The sequence below is a fragment of the Gymnoscopelus braueri genome (genome assembly GCF_963280865.1).
Source record: "Gymnoscopelus braueri genome assembly, chromosome: 17".
Lineage (NCBI taxonomy): Eukaryota > Metazoa > Chordata > Actinopteri > Myctophiformes > Myctophidae > Gymnoscopelus > Gymnoscopelus braueri.
The window spans coordinates 10,015,271-10,036,314 of NC_137617.1; the positions used below are offsets into that span (position 1 = coordinate 10,015,271).

The 21,044-nt window shown below is 40.1% G+C and overlaps 2 protein-coding genes across 3 annotated transcripts in view; both read right to left on the minus strand.

The window, feature by feature from the left end:
• Positions 1–21,044, minus strand: part of LOC308105434 (uncharacterized protein) — a 70,955-nt gene that overhangs the window by 15,641 nt on the left and 34,270 nt on the right. The window lies entirely within an intron of this gene.
• On the minus strand, positions 2,940–18,932 carry LOC308105436 (uncharacterized protein). The gene is made up of 15 exons (XM_080456159.1): positions 18,664–18,932; positions 14,699–16,538; positions 14,015–14,187; positions 10,890–11,098; positions 10,035–10,302; positions 9,773–9,862; positions 9,521–9,679; positions 9,289–9,435; positions 8,864–9,100; positions 7,972–8,121; positions 7,613–7,853; positions 6,806–7,093; positions 5,131–5,358; positions 4,911–5,042; positions 2,940–3,440 (listed from the first exon to the last, which is right to left on the minus strand). The coding sequence occupies exons 1-15, from the start codon at positions 18,757–18,759 to the stop codon at positions 3,091–3,093; spliced, it is 4,608 nt and encodes a 1,535-aa protein (XP_080312285.1). The 5' UTR covers positions 18,760–18,932; the 3' UTR covers positions 2,940–3,090.

The following is a 21,044-nucleotide window of genomic DNA, read 5'->3' on the forward strand; positions in this document are numbered from 1 at the left end:
GTAAAGGAAACATTCAGTCTAAATGTCCAGTAATTCGCACGCGAAAAGGAAACATTAATGTCCAGTTTGCTAATCCACAACTACTGTGCCAGATAATCACCAAGAGAGTTAAAAAAGAAAAAACGTTTCAGTCATTCAGTCCGACTCCGACTTCACTGTAGCCTAGTAGCCTTTTCATAGATTATATTTGTATTAGGCTATCCTGAGAGTTTATAATATTTAGAGAAATGTAAAGTTTCAAATACAAAAGTATTGGTAGTAGTTGCTGGACATTTAGACTGAATGTTTCATTTATCCTCATCTTGCGCTAATGCACGCAACTGTTTTGCCAGGTTTTATTTGTGTTGTTTCTCATAAGCGTGCATCCGTTGTCCGTCAACAACACAGTAGTCTGTGCCTTGACTTCAGTGCGCTGACTCTCCCCACCTGCCCCCCGCCCCCTTGCGCTTCAACTACATGCAAAAAGGCCGTTCGCGCCACCAACTTTCTGGGGGTCCTGTTAGACCACGGGTCGCTTCCATGTGACGTCACGTAAAAACAACAACACAACTGACAGCCAAGGCAAGGAGTTGCCGTCGGGCAAAAATCTCGTATCTCCGTATTTTAACTTTTTATGTATTTTCGTAAATTAATGCCTTATTTTGTCACGCAAGAGTGTCCCACAAAAGTAGTGAAAACAGACAGATAAACAAGCTCGCGTTGTGAGCTTGTATATTGGCTATTTTAACTATTTAATTTGAAAGCAAACTGTATAAAAAAAGTAACGGTTTTGGACATACAAGGTTTCCACCCGACCGCATCGGAAGGAGCTACGTCACGTTCTAAGCACTGGGAGGCAAAACTTGAGCCCAAACTTTGTTGAAATGCATTATAATGTAAAGGTCTTGTCAAATAAAAAGGTTTATTAAAATAAAAGAAGACAAAGTAAGAATCTCCAGGTCAGAGAACTTTAAATTAATATTCTAAGTCTTATTTTATCCACAAGATGGCGCCATTACTACATAAAACGGAACACTCATCTAACAGCACTACAACAGAGGTCTGAACTGTCGAGCATAATGAAATCTCTGATTTCATCACTTGTACAGTGTTTGTAGCTTTAACATGTTAGTCTATGATCTGTCCAATAGATAAACAATATATTACAATGACATGATTTCAATTTAGGCATTTGTAAATGGCTAAATTGTAATCATGTTCAGGTAAGACAACTCACATCAAACTACATCCATATTGTAGGCTTTAAAGCCCTACAATTACCCTATGGTAATGGTACGTAAGTCAGTTTGTTCTAGTCATTTATTTTGGGGACATTTTTAAGCCTTTATAGGAGAGACAGAAAGAAAATAAATGTGGAGAGTAGGGTAATGATTCAGCAAATGGTCCAGCCTGCCAAGAATCAAACAGTAATTTTTCAGCACTTACGTCATGCTGTGACTTTGGGTTCGTTAATTGGATGGACTGCCCTATGTAATAGACTTGTGCTTTTTATTTTTGGAGATTTGTGTTTTATTCTCTTATCTTTATTCTCACTTTTTTTTATTATTACTACTGGGTCCACTAATGGGGTCCCTTTTTTTTATTTAGGCCTATAGATATTGATATTGTTGGATGACTTATACAGGCCATTTCCTCAGTTATTCAGTGTAAAAAAGAATGTTGTATTGTGATTGCAAACACTGTTTTCCATTGGGGTGGGTCAAATATGATGGTGATGGGGTTTGGGATTACTTGTGCAGCCAATGGGCTGAATGTTGATTAACACACTGTAGGTGTAGTCTTTAAAGGTTTGGTGGTTGTAGTGCCCTGTATGTCTGTCCTGATGAAGGTCTAACGACCAAAACATCGACCTAATAAAGAGCAACATTTTTGCAAATCCCTTTCTTTGATGTTATTACTGGAGAAAGTGGAGATCCCCTTTTGAACATTTGCACCTTTGTCCTATGCACCTGTCACCAACCTTTGAGGTGTGCATCGGCCTTCTTCAAAACATTTCGGGGTCCTTCACATGAAAAGGTTTGAGAACCACTGGTTTTGCTGATCAGGATAGTGCACCCATGTGGCATGTGCTCTAATCGCTTGGCTATTGGGATACCACAATATATATTTTATTATATGGATCTCTATGAGTGAACAAGAGTAAAAATCTTTGGATTTGGTTCAACATTGTAGCACAATAACAAAAGAATTAAGAATAGCAACAGGTAGTAAAGTGAGAAATAGCTAAATATGTACATTATCATGCAAACAGCCCCGAGGTGAAAAAGGTGACATGTTGTTTTCTTTCGGGTCAGGTGTCACACAATTGCCCTATTTGGGTTCAAAAAGGTGACTGTAGCTGAAAAGTGTCACTTTTGCATGTCTGCGATTAATCCTCATGTTGAGGTGCTTGAAGATGCTGTGTGCATAGGTCCTACCTCTATACCTATGATTACATTATTTTAAAAATAAGCAGGTGATAAGCAGCAGTTGTTCCCCCAGCACTTTCAAGGCTACCAGCAGCCACCGATTACTGTGGAAATCACAGACAATTATGGATTTCACTTGGACCACACTGTCAACTTAGTTTCAAAGATGGCTACAGTGATTAACCATTAGGCTAAATATGAAGGCCAAAAACATCAGTATAAGTGGTGAGCATTAAAGAACGCAGCAGAAATGGTCACACATTCAGCCTCATTCATTAAATGTATGTTCCAGGGAGCATGAATTTGCTTGCCAAATGGCATATGGCAATACGCGCATTCTACTTTGAGATAACTTGTGGGTGCAAGTGTAAAGTTTGACTTTCCAAAAGGTTGGTGGTCGAGGAAAGGCCATGGGGGACAAAAAAGGTGTAAAGGTGGTGAATGGACAGAGAGGGATCGACCTAGCCATCCATAGAGTGCTAGTGGGGCTAAAACACTGTATGAGTCAAATACACTCCATCACTTACTTTTTGTTGTCTTTTAATATGAAGCAAATTGAGCTTACATTGTATGAAATTGTGCTATACAAATAAACTTGACTTTACATAAGAATGAATACACTCCCCAACACTAAATGCGAGGTGAACAGTGGTACTTATTTTCATTTGTATTGGACGATCTCTCATGAGTGTAGGTCCATGTCCTGTGCGAGATTCCTCATCGTCTTCCCCATCTTCTTGGGGGTTTTGATTTTCTGCTGGTAAGTGAACTTCTCAAAGCCCTGGTGTGCTCTCCCAGGAATGTACCTGAAGAGATGGTCCTTCTTATACTCGGCCACAAACTTAGCGATGTCAGCTTGTCTTCTTGTCTTGAAGACGTGTGACGATGCCAGGGATGTTGTGAGGCCGCTGCCGTTGCCTGCTCCTAGCGTGATGAGAAGCCGATTCGCCTTGCTTCCAATTGCTCCTGCCATCATTCCACAGAGCTCCATCCTTTCATTGGTGTAGTGGTCGCTCACACGTCCCAAGGACTCTACAAAATACAAAAGTACAGCTCAGCTGTGGTGAAAAAGTACTCGGAATGTTTTACAATAAGTAAAAGTATTAATACAACATTGTAAAAAATACTCTGTTACAATTAAATGTCTGTTCACTTGAGTAAAAGTACAAAAGTATCGGTATCAAAATGTACTTAAAGTACCAAAAGTAAAAGTACTCAACATACAAAATGTCCCATTTCACGTGAGCTTGTAGATTGGCTGAAAGTGGTTAATGTATGTTTTGTAATAATAATCAAAACCTACAAAGTATATAGTAGCTGAAGTTTTCAAATAATTGTAGTGGAGTAAAAAGTACAATATTTGCCCCTGAGATGTAGTGGAGTAGAAGTAAAAGTATTGAAATTTGGATATACCCCAGTAAAGTAAAAAATACCTCAAATTGTACTTAATTAAGTACAGTACTTGAGTAAATGTACATAGTTACTTTACACCACTGCGGCTCAGTATGTCACATCAGGGTCTGAACCTCGAGGGACCCTTTAGGTTGTATTAATGGGGCCTCTGAGAAAATTATTCCATTTTTATTTCACCAACCATTGCCATGCTTCCATATGATTGACTATTGTGATCATATGTTGCCCTTTCTCCACTATTTACTCTTAATTCCAGACAGTTATGGAATTCTGGAATAGATGTTTTTTAACAATAAAAATCTCCTCAAATGGGAGAGCTTCAGACCATAGCTGTGTCTGAAATCATTCCCTACTGCCTATATATAGACTTTATTTAGTTACGCCATTTTGAAGTAGCGTCGGAATGTATAGTATCATTAATATACCCTACATAGTGGACTCATTTTATCCCTCAGTGCACCGTGAAATGTAGGGTACAGACGATGGTCACTAACTAAGCTCTACCAATCCCACAATGCATTGCGCAGGTTTGGCTGGAAGGAAAAACAACAACAACGATGGCGGTGCCTGTCACAGAAGAACGAGAGCGAGGGAGAGAGAACCTGTTGCACAAAAATAATATATAGACTAATTATGTAATGATAATAACTATAAATCACAACAGTGCATAGCAGAATGTTCTTTTTTTTTTAAATATATTTTTGGGGACTTTTTTTTTAGTGACACACAGCAAAGGTCGTCGGGATCGGGAGTCGAACCCGCGACCGGCTGTCAGGCGGCATTAGCAGTCCAGGTGCCCAGACGGCTACACCAGCCATCCGAGCCAGAATGTTCTTTTAATACATCCATTGACGACGACCTGAGTCGTGTCCGATATGTTTTTTATTTGTTCACTATATTGTCCTCTACATCTGACTCACTATATAGGCAGTAGCATATGTGACTGAATTCGCACACAACCAACAAGGGTTTGTGTCATAATGCAAAGCCTTGACATAATCAGGATGAGAACTATGTCAAATTTGGCACTCAACAAATTACATACCGTAATTGTGAAATGATTTAGCAAATATAAGTTCAGTAACATACCTTTGAATTCGATATTCATGAATTCATTTACTAAATCCAAGCTGATGTTGCATCCAGGTTTTCCTTCAAGGTTTGCCACACGGTTCCACTTCAGGTCTTGTCTAATCTCCTCTGGGTAGAATCCTTCGATACCTATTCAAACAAGATGCACTTGATTAATGACATTCGTATAACAGTGACAGAATGTCCATAGCAACACATTACATTTTCTAAGTCCTACCGGTGAGCATTCGATGGCAGGTGGTAAAATCCTTGAGGTGTTTTCTAGCCCAGAACAGAACCATGTCCATTTTCCAGAAGTCTGTCATGGCTTCTCCATCACCCTCTTTGATAGCATCTCGTCTTGCCATGTTATAAAGCCCCTCCCACACAAGAGCCTTCGTGTAGTTGAGCACATGGTCGTCTGCATCGGACGCAATGAAGCACATCTCTGAACAGTACCATGTAGCTGTAATGGGGAAAGAAACAGTATCAAGCAACGGTTTTGGACATAGCGACGATTAGGCCTGTCCCGACTAACAGTACGTTTTAACAGCGGGCGACTCTCGGGCGATCCCGGGCGACATCGTCCAAAAGATAAAGAAAATCCATCTTTCATCGCCCCCCCGCCCACTTCGCCCTATCGCCAGTAGTCGCCGGCTCTCATAGACATATAATGCACTTCCGGAAAATACTATCCTGATCGCCCGCTGATCGCCCGCTGTTAAAACGCACCGTAAGGATTTCTATAGTCAAATCTGATTGGCCAAATGTTGCCTATAGTCGACTAATAGTCTAATAGTCGACTAATGCAACACCAACATTTTTTTTTTGTCATGATTCGACTGATATTGGCAGTCGAATCAGTCTGATTCGACTGCCAATCTCTCAGTCAAATCATGCAAAAAATGGATGCAATATAGGAAAATTCCATTTGGGCTGTAGGGTTGCTTAATGTCTGATTTAATATATACTTGCTTGGTTTCTCCCAATAAATCATGATGTATATCCTATTTTTGGCAAACTATTAGTTAATTCATATAACAAATTAGGCCAATCTCAGTCGAATAATGAAAAAAACCCAAAGAATTCATTCAGCTAAGAGATTGGCATTCGACTAAAGACTGATTAGTCGACTATTCGAATAATCGAGGTCAGGCCTAGCGACGATATATTTGTTAGATTTAAAGGGGAAGACCACCCATTTTCAATATTTAACTATGTCATTAATATAGCATAAAGGAGTTGTGTGGAAATAAGAAATTTTTAAAATGTTAAAAATTTTAAATGTTAAACCCAAATTGATTTTGGGTTTAACATTGCAAATTACACCGTGATGACTCATCATGGTGTAATTTGCAATGTTAAACCCAAAATCAATTTGGGTTTAACATTTAAAATTTTTAACATTTAAAAATTTTCTTATTTCCACACAACTCCTTTATGCTATATTAATGACATAGTTAAATATTGAAAATGGGTGGTCTTCCCCTTTAACTAGTTAGCAGTTTTGTAGTGAAGTCATCTGAAGTCTCCAGAACTCAAGTCCAAGTCCCTCTATCACCAGTCTAAACTCTTGTTTACGGGTAGCTTATGCTGTATAGTGTGAAAATATATCATGGGACTCTTAATTCACACTTATCCCCTCTACTGGTGATCATTATCAGATCATTTACTTCAGGTAATTCTAGTTTTAGTCTATTTTCTGTACACAATAGCTAAATTTTTACATGCATTTGTATTTAATTACTTTTTAATTCATAAAAGTAAAAGCTCAAGTCCCAGTCATAAAACCTCCAGGTCTGAAGTCATACATGGTCGAGTCAAAATCAAGTTACAAGTCACAGATTATTCTAGTCTAGGAGTCTAGACGGTCAATACTACAGGACATTGGAAAGGACATAGTTATTTCTTACACTCTTCAGAGTCAGCACTGTCTTGTTCTGACAGACTCAGACAGTCCTTGTGGTACCACTCATGTCTTCTGCACTGGTCCATGAGTGCACACTGTACCATCTGTCCCCCTCGTTGCTCTTTACAGTGACAGTATATGTAGGTGCCATCTCCTTGACAAGCTGGGCTGCAGAACCAATCCTGAGTGACGGTCGGATCGGTTGTTGGGTCTATCGGCGCACAACCTTCATGGAACCACACACCTCCACAAAGGTTGCTGCAGCACTGCACTAATGTTTCACCTGTTTTCTCTAAAATGAAGTAGACAGATTTAATCATGATATACAATCACTCAACTATTTGACTTCTAAGGCAAGACAAGTTTATTTGTATAGCTCTATACATTCACAAAGGCAGTTCAAGGTACTATATAAGGCAAAAAAGGCATTCAATAAGAGGGGGAAAAAAAACATTTAAAAGCATGATATACGGAAGAAAAACTAAATAATAAAAAGGTTTAGCTGCATGGCGTTAATGGACCGGGTTCCACAGAATGACAAAAAGTGGGGAAATGTTTTTATCGTGGAGGCTTGACTGTTTATATGTCCCGAATCAGATTTACATTCCGGACCAAGTGTCACCTCTGTAGGACAAATCGATCACAGCGCTGCTCTTATTTACGTTTCTGTGCTGTGAAGTGGCCAAAATCCAGACTGGAACTTAGCAAAGTAATTGTAAGTTACTAAGCTGTTCACTTATGAAGGGTGTGTTTAATATACTGTACCTATACCTTTTTTTAAATAACTTAAAGCATGCTCTTATTTGCCTACCTTCTCCACAGAAACAGACTTCTTTCCTCTCTACTTCAGAGAAACTTGCAGTGGCAGCAGCAGTATTTATGTCTTCTTGAGGTGGTGGCATCCACACCAAGTCCACCAGTCTGTGTGAGAGTCCACTAAGCCACTCCATTTGGGCCTGAGCATCTGTGGGGAAGTCTGAAGGCTGCTGATCAACAGCGTCAAGGTTGCACTCGGTAGCAGCGTATAAAGTGATGTAAGCGGAAGTCACAAACTTTGTAGGAAAAGAAAAAGTTGTAGTTTAGGTGATGTGTATCGCAGAACATGCATGGAAACATTATATAAGTATGAGGAAAGTTAAAGCAATGCAATGCGTATTTTCTGAATATTACCGTGATTAAATCCACTCCCCAGACATGTTGGATTGTTTCCTTGACCCTTCCTTCAATACTCAGGCCTCTCGTTACAAACACTGATTTGAGCTGGGACAGAGATCCTCGAGCCTCCAGGCTCTTCTCACTGAACAGCATTTGCATAATGTCCTGTGGTTCAAGAGATGATTATAAATATAAATTGCCAAAACTAGACAACTTTTCTTTTGTGTACCCACAATGAATCTCGAATGAATGAATCTGTTAATACAATTACAATAATACAACAAGCAGCCACTAGCACAGCAACAAACATCACCCTCCCAGACCGGCTTCCCATCCATGAACATGGACAATTTTGTATTTGTATAGATGTCACAGTATGATTGGAAAACCAGTCAGATTGAAAAAGGTGCACTCGTTTTCAGCGATTGAGGCGCGCCGTCTGAAGGTGACTTGAGCCACGAGAAGCACTGCCGAGCAAGCTTAGGCGAGCGAGTCGCTGTGCCGTGCGTTGCGAAGTCACCTTCAGTCGACTCAGCGCCATCGAGTTATGTCCCGACAGGGACAGAATCGTAAATCATCGCCCCCCCCCTAATCTCGGTACCTCAGAGACGTCATTTCTTTTTTGACGGGGAGCCCCGCCCCGCCGCAGGGGAGGTGAACTCGAAGAAAGCGAGCACTCGTTTTTCAATCTGACCGATTTTTCAGACTGACTAACATATACACTCGGCCAAGCGGGATGCACCGTGGTGGATTCGAACCCCTAGACTCCATGGTTGATGGTGCACATGTACTTTAACCCTTAACCACCTGAGCGCCCTCAATATTAGATAAGTTATGTGATAGTTAATTAATTCTTCATTCATTCTTCATTCATACATTTACACAACTCGAACCCTTAAATTGTCACCTGGTAACAAAGGGATTCTTTGTGATATTCTGGTGGCGCGTCCACAAGCCCTTCAAATCTCTGTTCGGCTTCTGATTCACTGGGCTTCTCCGTCGTGTCAATGTTTAGGCCGTCTGAACAGCACAATACTTTGTGGGGTTTCTCCGACAATGTTGGAACGTATTCAATAAGGCCGTCCATTATCTCAGTATCTCCTTCTGTTGCACTCGAGTCCACAGGGACTGCACCAAGATTTACCTGTAAAAAACAAACAAAACAATTGGTTGTAAGCGGGGAGCATAGAACCCCGGAAACATAGATATGCTCCCAGTCCAACAATTTGATCCCACACAACATACGGCATCTAATGAAATACAGGCTGGATTTCCATGGGATTTGCAATGTTAGTAATGTGAGTGATTGTACATTTGTACGTGCCGACTTACAACATTGCTCTTCTCCTTCATCTGCTTGGAGTATAAATGAGGAATGTGCCATACAACCTTGCTTCTCAATCCTTCCAGGGCTGTGAGGTTGTCAACAATTATGCGCATCACAATTGTCTTCATGCGCTGCCGCAATGCCTCATATGTCTAACATAAAAAATAAAGAAAATATATTTATTTTGTTGACAGCAGGCTGGTGGTCATGTGTATGTTTTCTATAAAGGATGTGTACCTGTTTTGATGGGAGGATGATGCCTGGGGACACCTCAACTGCCTTTTGCGGAGGCCCCTGTAGACAGCTGAAAGGTATGCGGTTTCTATGGGCAAAGCGAAATGCCCAAGTTGTGGGCTTGTTTCCTCCTAGACGTTCATGCTTGGCCTGAGATGTTACCTGTTATGGGAAGACATGAGGTTTTATTGCTAGGGAAGAATTCATTCAACAAAATGGTAATAAGCCAATATGATGTAAAGGTTAAAGTAATACCTTGACTCGGTCCCAATTGAGAGAGTAGGCTGGAACTTGATTGGCTAGTTTTTTGCATGCAATTTTCCTCTTTGATATCTTTAGTTCTGTCTAAACATAATGGAGATGAATGGACAGGTGTTTAATGAAAACAATTATTCATTTTTTATCAAACCATCAAGCTATATATACACATGCATGAGAGAAAAAGTTATGACAACAACTTGCGTACACATTTTTATAAGGTTTTATGCTCATATTGCCCCCCTATATACACACTCACCTCAACCTGTCCTTTCCACAGCTTAACCTCTTTATCGTGGTCATCTTGGAGTCTGACTATGTGGTTCATTGAAGACATTCTGGACTGGGAGACGCCAAGGCTATTCATGATCTTGAACACCTTTTGAGGACAACCTTCCCTCCACATCTCAACACCAATAAGAGACTGGACAAATGTTTGTCTGCTGCTGCCGGTGAATAGAGCGATAGACATGGCCATTGTAATCCTCTTATCCACCAGCTGTTGAGCTTCCTCTTCAGTCATGGCCCTAAATTCCAACATTAAAATACATAATTAGCTTCATGTTCTTTTATAAAGTACTAACTGCTGATTATTAGAAAGACATCAATCTCAAAGGTTAACGCCATGTTCTTTTACAGTATATTGATTATTAGAATTTTCTTTTACAGTGGAAGTGAAATACAGTTACTCTTGCTTTTTAACATAATACAATTAAAATGTATAGCAATCATATATATAGCATCATATCCTTCGCTCCAGTTAATATTTATGACTAGAATGTGAAGAAAACAAATAGTTGTTTGTTACTAAAGGCTGGCAGTAGCAGTTGTTAGGTTACGAGTAGGTATGTGTTCAGGGTGCAGTTATAGGGAGATACAGTAGTCATTGCTTTGCCTTGTGGCATAAGTATTCTGCTTTACAAGTATAAAGTTAAAATTTTATCTGAAAAAGACTGGGAAAAAGAAAAAGAAAAAAAGGTCGAAACGTTGTTAAGTCTGTAATATAATAAGTTATAATACGTTTGGAATTAAGTTGGAGCATCTTGAAATTGATTTGTGAGCTGTTCCTTATTGTAAAATATACAAATCTCATGTCATTAAGAGTGTTACACACCTCAGTGGTTCATCTTTAACATTGTGAACTCCATGAAATTGTCCTGTGATTTTCTGTGCCTGTGGGAACATCCCTTGTAGGCACTTAAGAGTAAGAGGTGCCTTTTCCTCAGCCCATGCATTTGTCTTCTTCCAACAAAATGAGGCCAGGTTTTCGGGTGTGAGCTGCTTCCTGAAAGGTCCCTCCATATCTCTGTTCATCTTAATACGCTGTAAACAATATTTAAAAAACAATCATCAATACATTCATACAGCTTTCTTTTAAGATAATGACATCATTTCAATGTAAAGATGAATATTTTGGGGGGCAGTATCTACAGGGACAGGGATTTTTCACAATGAACAGGGATGAAAACAATGAAAGAGCGAACAACAAATCTACAAGCTAACAACGTATCATGGTGCAACTTGGTTGTAGCTTGTAGATCTATTGTTTTTGTCACATGACATACATTAGGCCGCAATCAAGCAGCTCGTGCAGCGCAGCACCACATTTTAATTAATTATTATTATTAATTATAATAATTATTTCACGTATGTAGACATGTTCTGGGACATGTTTTTTTATGAACCAAATCAATAGCCAAAAACAATGTACATCCAAACATTTTCCAAAACATTTGATTCATTCCAAACCTTTTCCAGGCCTGGAAAAGTTTTTCTTATTTCAAAATATTTCTAGGAATTTTATGACCGTGGAACCCTGTATCTAAGAATTTATACCCCATGTCTAGGGATGAGAGGGCATATAAGATGTGATCTTTTATCACGGTAAAAAAACTAATTGCATGGGTTCATAAAAGATTTTAAAGGCTCCCTTCAAAGTGTTACAGTTTGACTCTGTCTGTGCCATAATGACAGTTGGACTTTATTTTTGATGTCATGATTAACAGACTCGCACAATGTTGCCGTTTATTTAACTCATTCAGTGCCCCTGGACGTCTAAGACGTCCGTTAATATAAGCCCCGAGTGCCACTGGACGTCTAAGACGTCCAAAAAAATGGAAAATGAAAAAAGAAAATCAGAACACAAGATATCATGATTTGAAAATATTCTGCTCCGTTCACTCTTTGTTTAACTTCTTACTGAAAAAGGCTGTATCTCGGCTCCTAAGCACTTTTTTTTTACAATGAATTTTGGCTGTGGCACTCAGAGCCAAACTACCATAAATAAGCCGGGCACTGAATGAGTTAATACATACATTCTTCTATCATTTATGCAGGGGCACCTTCAAATTCACGATTACCTTATTTTTCACTTACCCACAAACATTTCTAAATTATTTGAAAAATAGCTTATGTACAAGCACAACGCTTCGCAGTGCAATGCATAGAGTGTTGATCAGCTTTAATTATACATTTTCTTCTCTGGGCAAGATAGAAATTAAAAAAAATTGCCTCATTGACTAGACTGATAATTCAAAATATGCTCCCCATTGACTTACATTGTACTGTGAAGAGGCTGAGGAGGAACTCTTTTAGCCCATAAATGAACACAAACAAAGCTGATTCTAATATATGGAACATAGTCAACTTCCTGTTGATTTTACTATTTGACGATCCGTGGATCCAGACAGGTTTTCTTCCTAGTAAAATAGCAAAATCAACAGGAAGTTTCTTTATTAACTTATTAGACTGTTCTAGTTGAGTGAAATGAACAACTAACACCTATACTTATTTGGCCTCATGTTTCTCAAATATTTCTATTAACAACTGGGGGAATTTATCAAACGTAAGGCCAACACGGGCATCAGTACAAAGGCCGTCACCAGAGGGGATTGTGAGGTGCAGTCTAGACGCAGAGCCTTTGCGCAAAATTCCTTTTCAGTTCAAGGAAGCGCAATTTGGAACAATCTACCCACTAGCATGTGGAAGGAACACGTTATTCCAACCAGTTCCCTTCCCCTCTATCAGGCGCCCCGGCTGTCATGGGGGAGGCGGTATAGCGACCAGGATTACTAGGGTATGGGCACTGATGACGCGGTGGAGAAGACACGCCCCCCAGCGGCCAGAGCATCGAACCCAGGACCTTCTAGCTGTGAGGCGACAGCGCTACCGACTGCGCCAACGTGCCCCTTCCTTTACATCTTTTATAGGGCAAGACCACTTTGATAGAGGTTTGGTTGTGTAGTGACCATGATGTAACAACAAAGGTGGGCAAGAAAACAATAATTTCTCCATAGACTAGAAATTGATCATTTAAAATATGCTCTATTTGTTTTTTTAATATAAATGTTAACTTCCTATTGATTTTGTTATTTCTATTAGGAAGAAAACCCGGACTGGATCCGCAGATCTCGATCCGGATCTTCAAATAGTAAAATCAACAGGAAGTTGGAATTTTTATTAAAAAAACAAACAGTACTGGGTTTGGTGATGTTCTAAACTGTCAGAATCAGCTTTCTTTACATTTGTTTATAGGCTCAAAAGAGCCCACCTCAGAGTGGTCTTGCCATACAATGTACGTCAATGGGGAGCATATTTCCCATCTTTGTTGTTACATCATGGCAAGGTAACCACACAACTCAAACCTCTACCAAAGTGGTCTTGCCCTTTAAGGTCCAACTAAAAGGATGGATCATGGACAATCAAATATCTGAACATTTTTAAATAGGCTTAAATAGTAGGCAAAACTAGGTCAAACTTTCTGTTTGTACCCTTTTAGTAATGTTTATATGTGCTCTTTTTTGTAATGTTGCTTGTTTTCTGTACGGGGACTACGGATGGAAATTAGAATTCTTGCTAAATCTGGGGTATTTACACAGCATTTTGTGTGTGGTGTTATGCGTTAGGGGCATTAATATGCGCTGTCCCGTCCAAATTAAGGTATAAATAAATAAACAACTTCTCAAAGAATCTATACCAGCTCAGAGCACACCGTGAGCTTGTAGATTGGCTGTTTCCACAATTTATGTTTTTTGTAAGTATAAAATTATTAAATACATGCATGTCATCTCTTTGTATATTCAAGTCATTTGTCATATCTGCCCTGTGCCACTTCAAAGCCTAAAGGGCAAACAGAAATCTAATTTGTCTTCATATGTTCAATGCCAAAAACTCATTAATCACAATTATTTGCATGACATTTAATCGTCAACTAAAATGTCATGATGGTGACAACCCTACCTCTTTGCGTATGATTTCTTGGCACACTTTGTTGAAAGCGGCTGTAGCAGCTGGCAGTTCAAGCAGTCGTCTGAATGCAGAAACATATTCTCCGTGTTTTAAATAGATAATCGCTTGGTTGACTTTCCCCACCTTCTTCTTGGGCGCTGGAGATGGAACATCTGATGTGGACACTGGACAGACAACATGAATGGCGTTAAGGGAGGGTAAAATCTTGTCTTATATAATGGAAAATTGTATTCAAATCCTTTAAAAGTTATTTGTATGGCTGGTAAATTCCACATGCATAATGCATTTATTTTGGGCTGAAATCTTTGGTTTATATCCTGGCTCATGCGACTAATCTAGTGGTGGACAATTAAAAAACTTCACCTCTTAACTGTCTTAAGCCCTAGTACATACTAGATCGTACGTCAAATAGATTGACACTCACACAACACGTTGTGAGCTTGTCAATCCGCTATTTTTGAAAATAAGAATACTAAAATAATGACTTCAGTCAAGGGTTCATGTTTTTAAGTAGACTGACCAAAAAGGCACATACATTGTTACTGTAATCCGTTATTTCCTTGCAGAAAATGATCATATTAATAACAATAGTTAATTAATATATATATATACATATATATATATATATATATATATATATATATTTCTTTCCTCTTTATTATTAATAATAACAACCTGATTTCGTGTTTGTGGAGTCATGATCCATCCTCATTTTTTTGCAAGGCAGAGGGTATTTTTTCATAGAAAAACCGGTCCAGGTGCGCTTATTTTTCATTGGCTTTGTTTTTGAATGTACCCACTGCTGGCACGGATTTCTACATATAAACTCCTCCGGTGAAAGATGGGGCAACAGTACTCGCGCAGTCTTCAAATCAACCAGCTTAGATATTTTTATTCTTGCCAGGGATTTGTGTGCGTCGTATTTGAGTTCTTTTTTGCAGAGACTGCATCTAATGATCTTAGAACCGGACCCCTTCGCACTCTGTTCGGACGTAGATGGACCCTCCGCACTCTGTTCGGACGTAGATGGCCCCTCCGCGCTCTGTTCGGACTTAGATGACATGTCGTTGTTGCCGGAATCTTTCACATTCCAATTGGTGGGTAGCACAGTAGGCACGGTCCAGGTGCGCTTGTTTTTGTATTTACCGCATGGCTTTGTTTTCGAATATACCCACTTTTCGCACGTATCTCTACATATGAACTCCTCCGGTGAAAGATGGGGAAACAGTACTTGCGCAGTCTGCAAATCAACCAGCTTAGATATTCTTATTCTCCCCAGGGATTTGTGTGCGTCGTATTTGAGTTCTTTTTTGCAGAGACTGCATCTAATGATCTTAGAACCGGACCCCTTCGCACTCTGTTCGGACGTAGGTGGCCCCTCCGCACTCTGTTTGGACTTAGACGACATGTCGTTGTTGCCAGAATCTTTCACGTTCCAATCGGTAGGTAGCAAAGTAGGCACGGTACAGGTGCGCTTATTTTTGTTTTTAATGCATGGCATTGTTTTTGAATGTACCCACTTTTGGCACAAATCTCTACATATAAACTCCTCCGGTGAAAGATGGGGCATCAGTACTTGCGCAGTCTTCAAATCAACCAGCGTAGAGATTCTTATTCTTCTCAGGGATTTGTGTGCGTCGTATTTGAGTTCTTTTTTGCAGAGACTGCATCTAATAATCTTAGAACCGGACCCCTCCGCACTCTGTTCGGACGGACATGGCATGTCGTTGTTGTTGGCAGAAGCTTTCACGTTCCAATTGGTAGGTAGCACTGTAGGCAGCCTGGGAACGACAACAGTAGGTGGTACCTTGACAGTCCCTTTCACGTTCAGTTTAGAAGTAGATGGTGCCTTGACAGAACTTCCCTTGTTCTGCACAGATGGTTTATTGACAGAACTTGCCATGTTTAGCACAGAAGCAGATGGTCCGACGACAGTATCTCTGTTCATGTTCGGTCTAAGGGGGTTTAGAACGTTGACAGAGCCTTCGTTCTGTTTGGACGGAGCTACAGAAAGTATTCTTTTTGGAATGACAACGTAGCGTATGGAACCCTCTATGTTCTGCGTAGATGTAGGTGCAGGAGGCAGCGATGGAACCCCACCACCACCCACAGTAGCCTTTGCCTTGTCTCGTTCAGATGGAGGTGGTGTACTGTCGACAGAAGAAGAGCCCCTACCGGCCCATGTGCCGTCCTTGACGCACTCCGTGCATAAAAAGTCAGACGGCTTAAGATGAGGGAACAGTATTTTCGCAGTCTCCGCGTCGACGAGTGATGATACTCTCACTTTGCTCACGCACCCCTCTTTCTCGTTGTAGTTGAGCCCCGCTTTGCAGTTGATGCAGCGTTCCAGGTCAGAATCGGAACCCAAGTCCATGTTCTGCTCAGAAGTAGATGCTGTGCTGTCGACACAATCCTCCTCCATGTTTTGTTCAGAAGTAGATGCTATGTTGACAGAAACCTCCATGTTTTGTTCAGAAGTAGATGGCATGTTGTTGCCACAATCCTCCTCCATGTTCTGTTCAGAAAAGAGAAGATAAGAGAAGACCTTTATTGATCCCGCTGGGGAAATTCAGGCGCCAAAGACAGTACAGCAGTTAAAATAAAATATACATACATACCACGATACCAGTGGTGTGTTCTACTGTGTTACGCTGTATACGCCGTAGACAGTGCAGATTATTTGGGGAAAAGCGTATACAGTCTAATAACCATTTCATCCATTGAAAACGCGCTAGCGTATCGTGCATGTCGTGCAGGGAATAATTATCGTATACCCTCCCAAAAAACCTAAAACACACCACTGATAGATACACGTATACATGCATATTATTTTTGTTTACTGTAGTAGAACACGTATACGTTTTTGCTTAATTCCTCTAATATTATATGTGTGACTATTGACTCCTGAATGATGTTCCTTACAGTGGACAAGCTTTCCACATTATACATCATGTGTGGGGGACTCGGGTGGTTCTCAAACTTTTCAGGCCGCGAACCCCCAAAATAATCATATTTAAACTGGGGACCCCCCACCCGGACAAGCACTTGGAATTGTAAGGGTTGAGACTTCGCGTTTCAAAGCATTGTGAGCTTGTAGATCGGCTAGTTTCACAATTTTTGCGTCTTTCTTATATTCTTTGACAATTGTTTAACCAGTTTTTAGTAGTGTATACTTTGTTGGTGACTTTTGATGGAGTAAATGGTATATTTATTTTTACAACATTTTTTGGTGTTAAAAAGGTCTTAAAAAGCCCTTAAATTGTCACTTTACTGTCAAATCATGTGGGGACCCCCCTGAGGGTCCCGACCCACAGGTTGAGAACCACTGATGTTACAACGTGTGCACATTTTTCAAAAGACGGTAAAAGGTGGCATGGCCATGTCCACAACATGACATTATTGGAAAGCTATGGTTGTCCACTGTAAGGAACATCAGGACTCAATAGTCACATGTTAACTAAAGGAAAACTGATGTGCACTAAGGTGGACAAAATGTTTTATTGCTGGGTCTCAAGAGGATGTATAAATAAGATTAGCCATGATATACATAACTGTCATATTATATGACAGTCCTGGATGATTTTCAAAATAGTGTTTGCATTTTCTTCCTTTTTGGTCCGTGCATCTACAAAAACGTTCATATTTCAAATATAAAGTGTTTAACCCATGGCCACGGATGTAACAATGATGTACGGCCCCTCAGAAGTACCCGTATCTTCTGTATTGTTCAATAAAAAGCATTTGAATCCAATTGGTGGCCATTTTCTACGTACGCTTATAACTGCGTTACTATCGGTTGGGAGGTGTATTGCACTCTGAATACGTCGTAACTATGGGAAAATGTTCACCGATCAGATTAATGCTTATTTTACCTTACAGAGGAAGACACGGGTACGTATGAGGGCCCGTACATAATTGTAGCATCCGTGGACATGGGGTCAGCCTTTTTTTTTTATATAATCTGAACGTTTATGTAGATGTACCATGTACGGATCAAACACTATTTGAAAATCATCCAAGACGGTCATGACAAATTTTAGCCCCGTTTGGAACCTCAACTCTCCACGATTGCTCCGAGATGAGGTCCCGCTGTCTCGGGTCCCGACAGAGGTGGAGTCCGTCCAAAAACTCCAAATGCAGTGAAGATCACCTTTTTCGCAACATCGTATCCAAAAAGTAAAGGTATTCCGAGACTGTGGAGACACCTACAGATGTTTGCAATTTCACTGGAGAGCAAAATGTAACCAAACGAAACGGTTTGAAAAAAAAAAACCCGTTTAAATCGCTTATTTAGTCAGCCTGTGCCATATTTTCCCACTGAAGTCGAATCGGGAGCAGTACTGGCACCTGCCGTAGGGGGTTGTTCCGGGTTGAACGGGGAAAACATGGCACAGGCTGACTAAATAAGTGTTTTAAACTGGTGTTTCAACCCCGTCGGTTACATTTTACTTTCCGGCAAAAATTGCAAACATCTGTAGGCCTAGGTGTCTAAGACAACCTTTACTTTTGGGATACGATGCTGCAAAAAAATGTGTTTTTCGCTGCATTTGGACGGACTCTACCTCTGCCGGGACCCCAGACAGCGGGACCTCATCTCGGAAATATCGTGGAGAGTGAGATTCAAAAGGGGCTTGACAAACCTCCATGTTCTGATCAGAAGTCGATGCCATGTCTTTGGCAGAACCCTCCGTGTTCTCTTCAGCAGGTGGAATGTTGTCACAATCCTCCTCCTCCATGTTCTGTGTATTAGTAGGTGTTGTTACTATTGGTACAGGCTGCACAGTATATTATGTTTTCAGTTTAATTAGGGGAAAACGTTTTGGTATTTTTTTTCAACAAGACGTTCAACCGCCAAGCAAAGCAGATAACCGCCAGCTAGTGTTGCCATGTGTTGTGAGAGAAATAAGCAACCAGGTCTAGGTAAAGAAGCCCAAAAGAAGGAACTTAGGCCACACGAGCACTTTAAACCTATACGGCTACAAGCTCACAACGCGTCGCATTGTAGATCTGCTATTTTCAAAAACTCTTAAAAATGTAAAATAAAATGTGGAATATATTTTAAACATTCTAACAACACACATGTTCGCTGGCACAAAACATTTATGAAAATATGAGAACCACTGGTTTAAATAATAATTAAAACATTCGGAAGCAAGGCAAGCCTAAATAAGGAAGTACACGTTAGAAACCAGGCCAACAAAAACACAACTACCAATTTTTACAAGCAACTTATCAGAAAGAATAGCCCAACGTCGCTTATAACAAGCGGACATGGCAACCCTGCCACCAACTTTCTGGGGGTCCTGTTAGACCATGCGTCGCTTCCTTATGATGTCACGTAAAAACCACAACAGCCCAACCTTGAACCAATGAGTTGCCGTCGGTCAAGAACCTCGTATCTCCGTATTTTAACATTTATGTGTTCTCGTAAATGAATGCCTTATTTTGTCACGGAAGAGTGTCCCACAAAAGTAGTGAAAACAGACGATAAACAAGCTCAAGTCGTGAGCTTGTATATTGGCTATTTTCACTAGTTCGTTTAAAAGCAAACTTTATTTAAAAAAGTAAAAGGTTTTGGACATACATAAGGTTTCCACCCGATAGCAACAGAAGGAGCTATGTCACGTTCTAAGCACTGGGACGCAAAGCTGGAGCCCAAACATTGTTGAAAAGCATTACCATCAAGCACCTTGTCAAATATAAAGGTTTAGTAAAATAAAAGAAGACAAAGTAAGAATCTCCAGGTCAGAGACATTTCAATTAGTATTTCTAGGTCTTATTTTATCCACAAGATGGCGCAATTAGTACATAAAACGGAGCACCCATCTAACAGGACAACTGGAAATGTCAAGCATAATGAAATCCCTGATTTCATCACTTGTACTGTGTTTGTAGCTTTTAGTCTATGATCTGTCCAATACAGAGAAACAATATATTACAATGACATAATTACAATTTAGGCATTTGCAAATGGCTAAATTGTAATCTTGGTCAGATAAGACAACTCACATAAAATTACATCCATATTGTAGGCTTTAAAGCCCTACCATTAGCCTATGGTAATGGTACCTAAGTCAGTTTGTTCAAAAGTCAGTTATTTTGGGGACATTTTAAAGCCTTTATAGGAGAGACAGAAAGAGAATAAATGTGGAGAGTAGGGTAATAATGACTCAAATGGTCCAGCCTGCCAAGAATCAAACAGTAGGCTACTGATCAGCTGCTAGTCCAGGATAGGGTCTGGAGACACCCAGGGGTCCTTGTGGGGGCTCAAACTTCTCCATGAAATCCATGTAAGCTAAATTACTTAATATAGCATCAAAATCCATTTAACCACTTAGCTCTACTGTACTCGGCTATTTGAACGTAACCCGCTTTTATATCGGCCTCTTTCAAAAACAAGAAACATTTTAACAACACAAATCTTGTATGGGCTCCCTGGATCAAAATATTTTCATATGGGGGTCAGTGGCCAAACACATTTTTATTTGGGGGTCCTTCAAAAGGGAATCTCCCATGATAAAATCAAAGAAAGATGTCCCGCACACTGTCTGGGGGTCCTTCACATAAAAAGGTTTGAGAACCACTGGGTTTTGCTAATCAGGGTCACAGTGCACCCATGTGGCATGTGCCCTAATCATTTGGCTATTGGGATACCACAATATATATTTTATTATATTGATCTCTAAGAGTAAACAAGAGTACAATGTGGTCCAACATTGTAGCACAATAACAAAATAATTAAGAATAGCAACAGGTAGTATAGGTGAGAAATAGCTAAATATGTACATTAATCCTCATGTTGAGGTGCTTGAAGATGCTGTGTGCATAGGTCCTATTTCTATACCTATGACTAACTTATTTTTAAAATAAGTAGGTGATAAGCAGCAGTTGTTCCCCCAGCGCTTTCAAGGCTACCAGCAGCCACCGATTACTGTGGAAATCACAGACAATTATGGATTTCACTGACCACACTGTCAACTTAGTTTCAAAGGTGGCTACAGTGATTAACCATTAGGCTAAA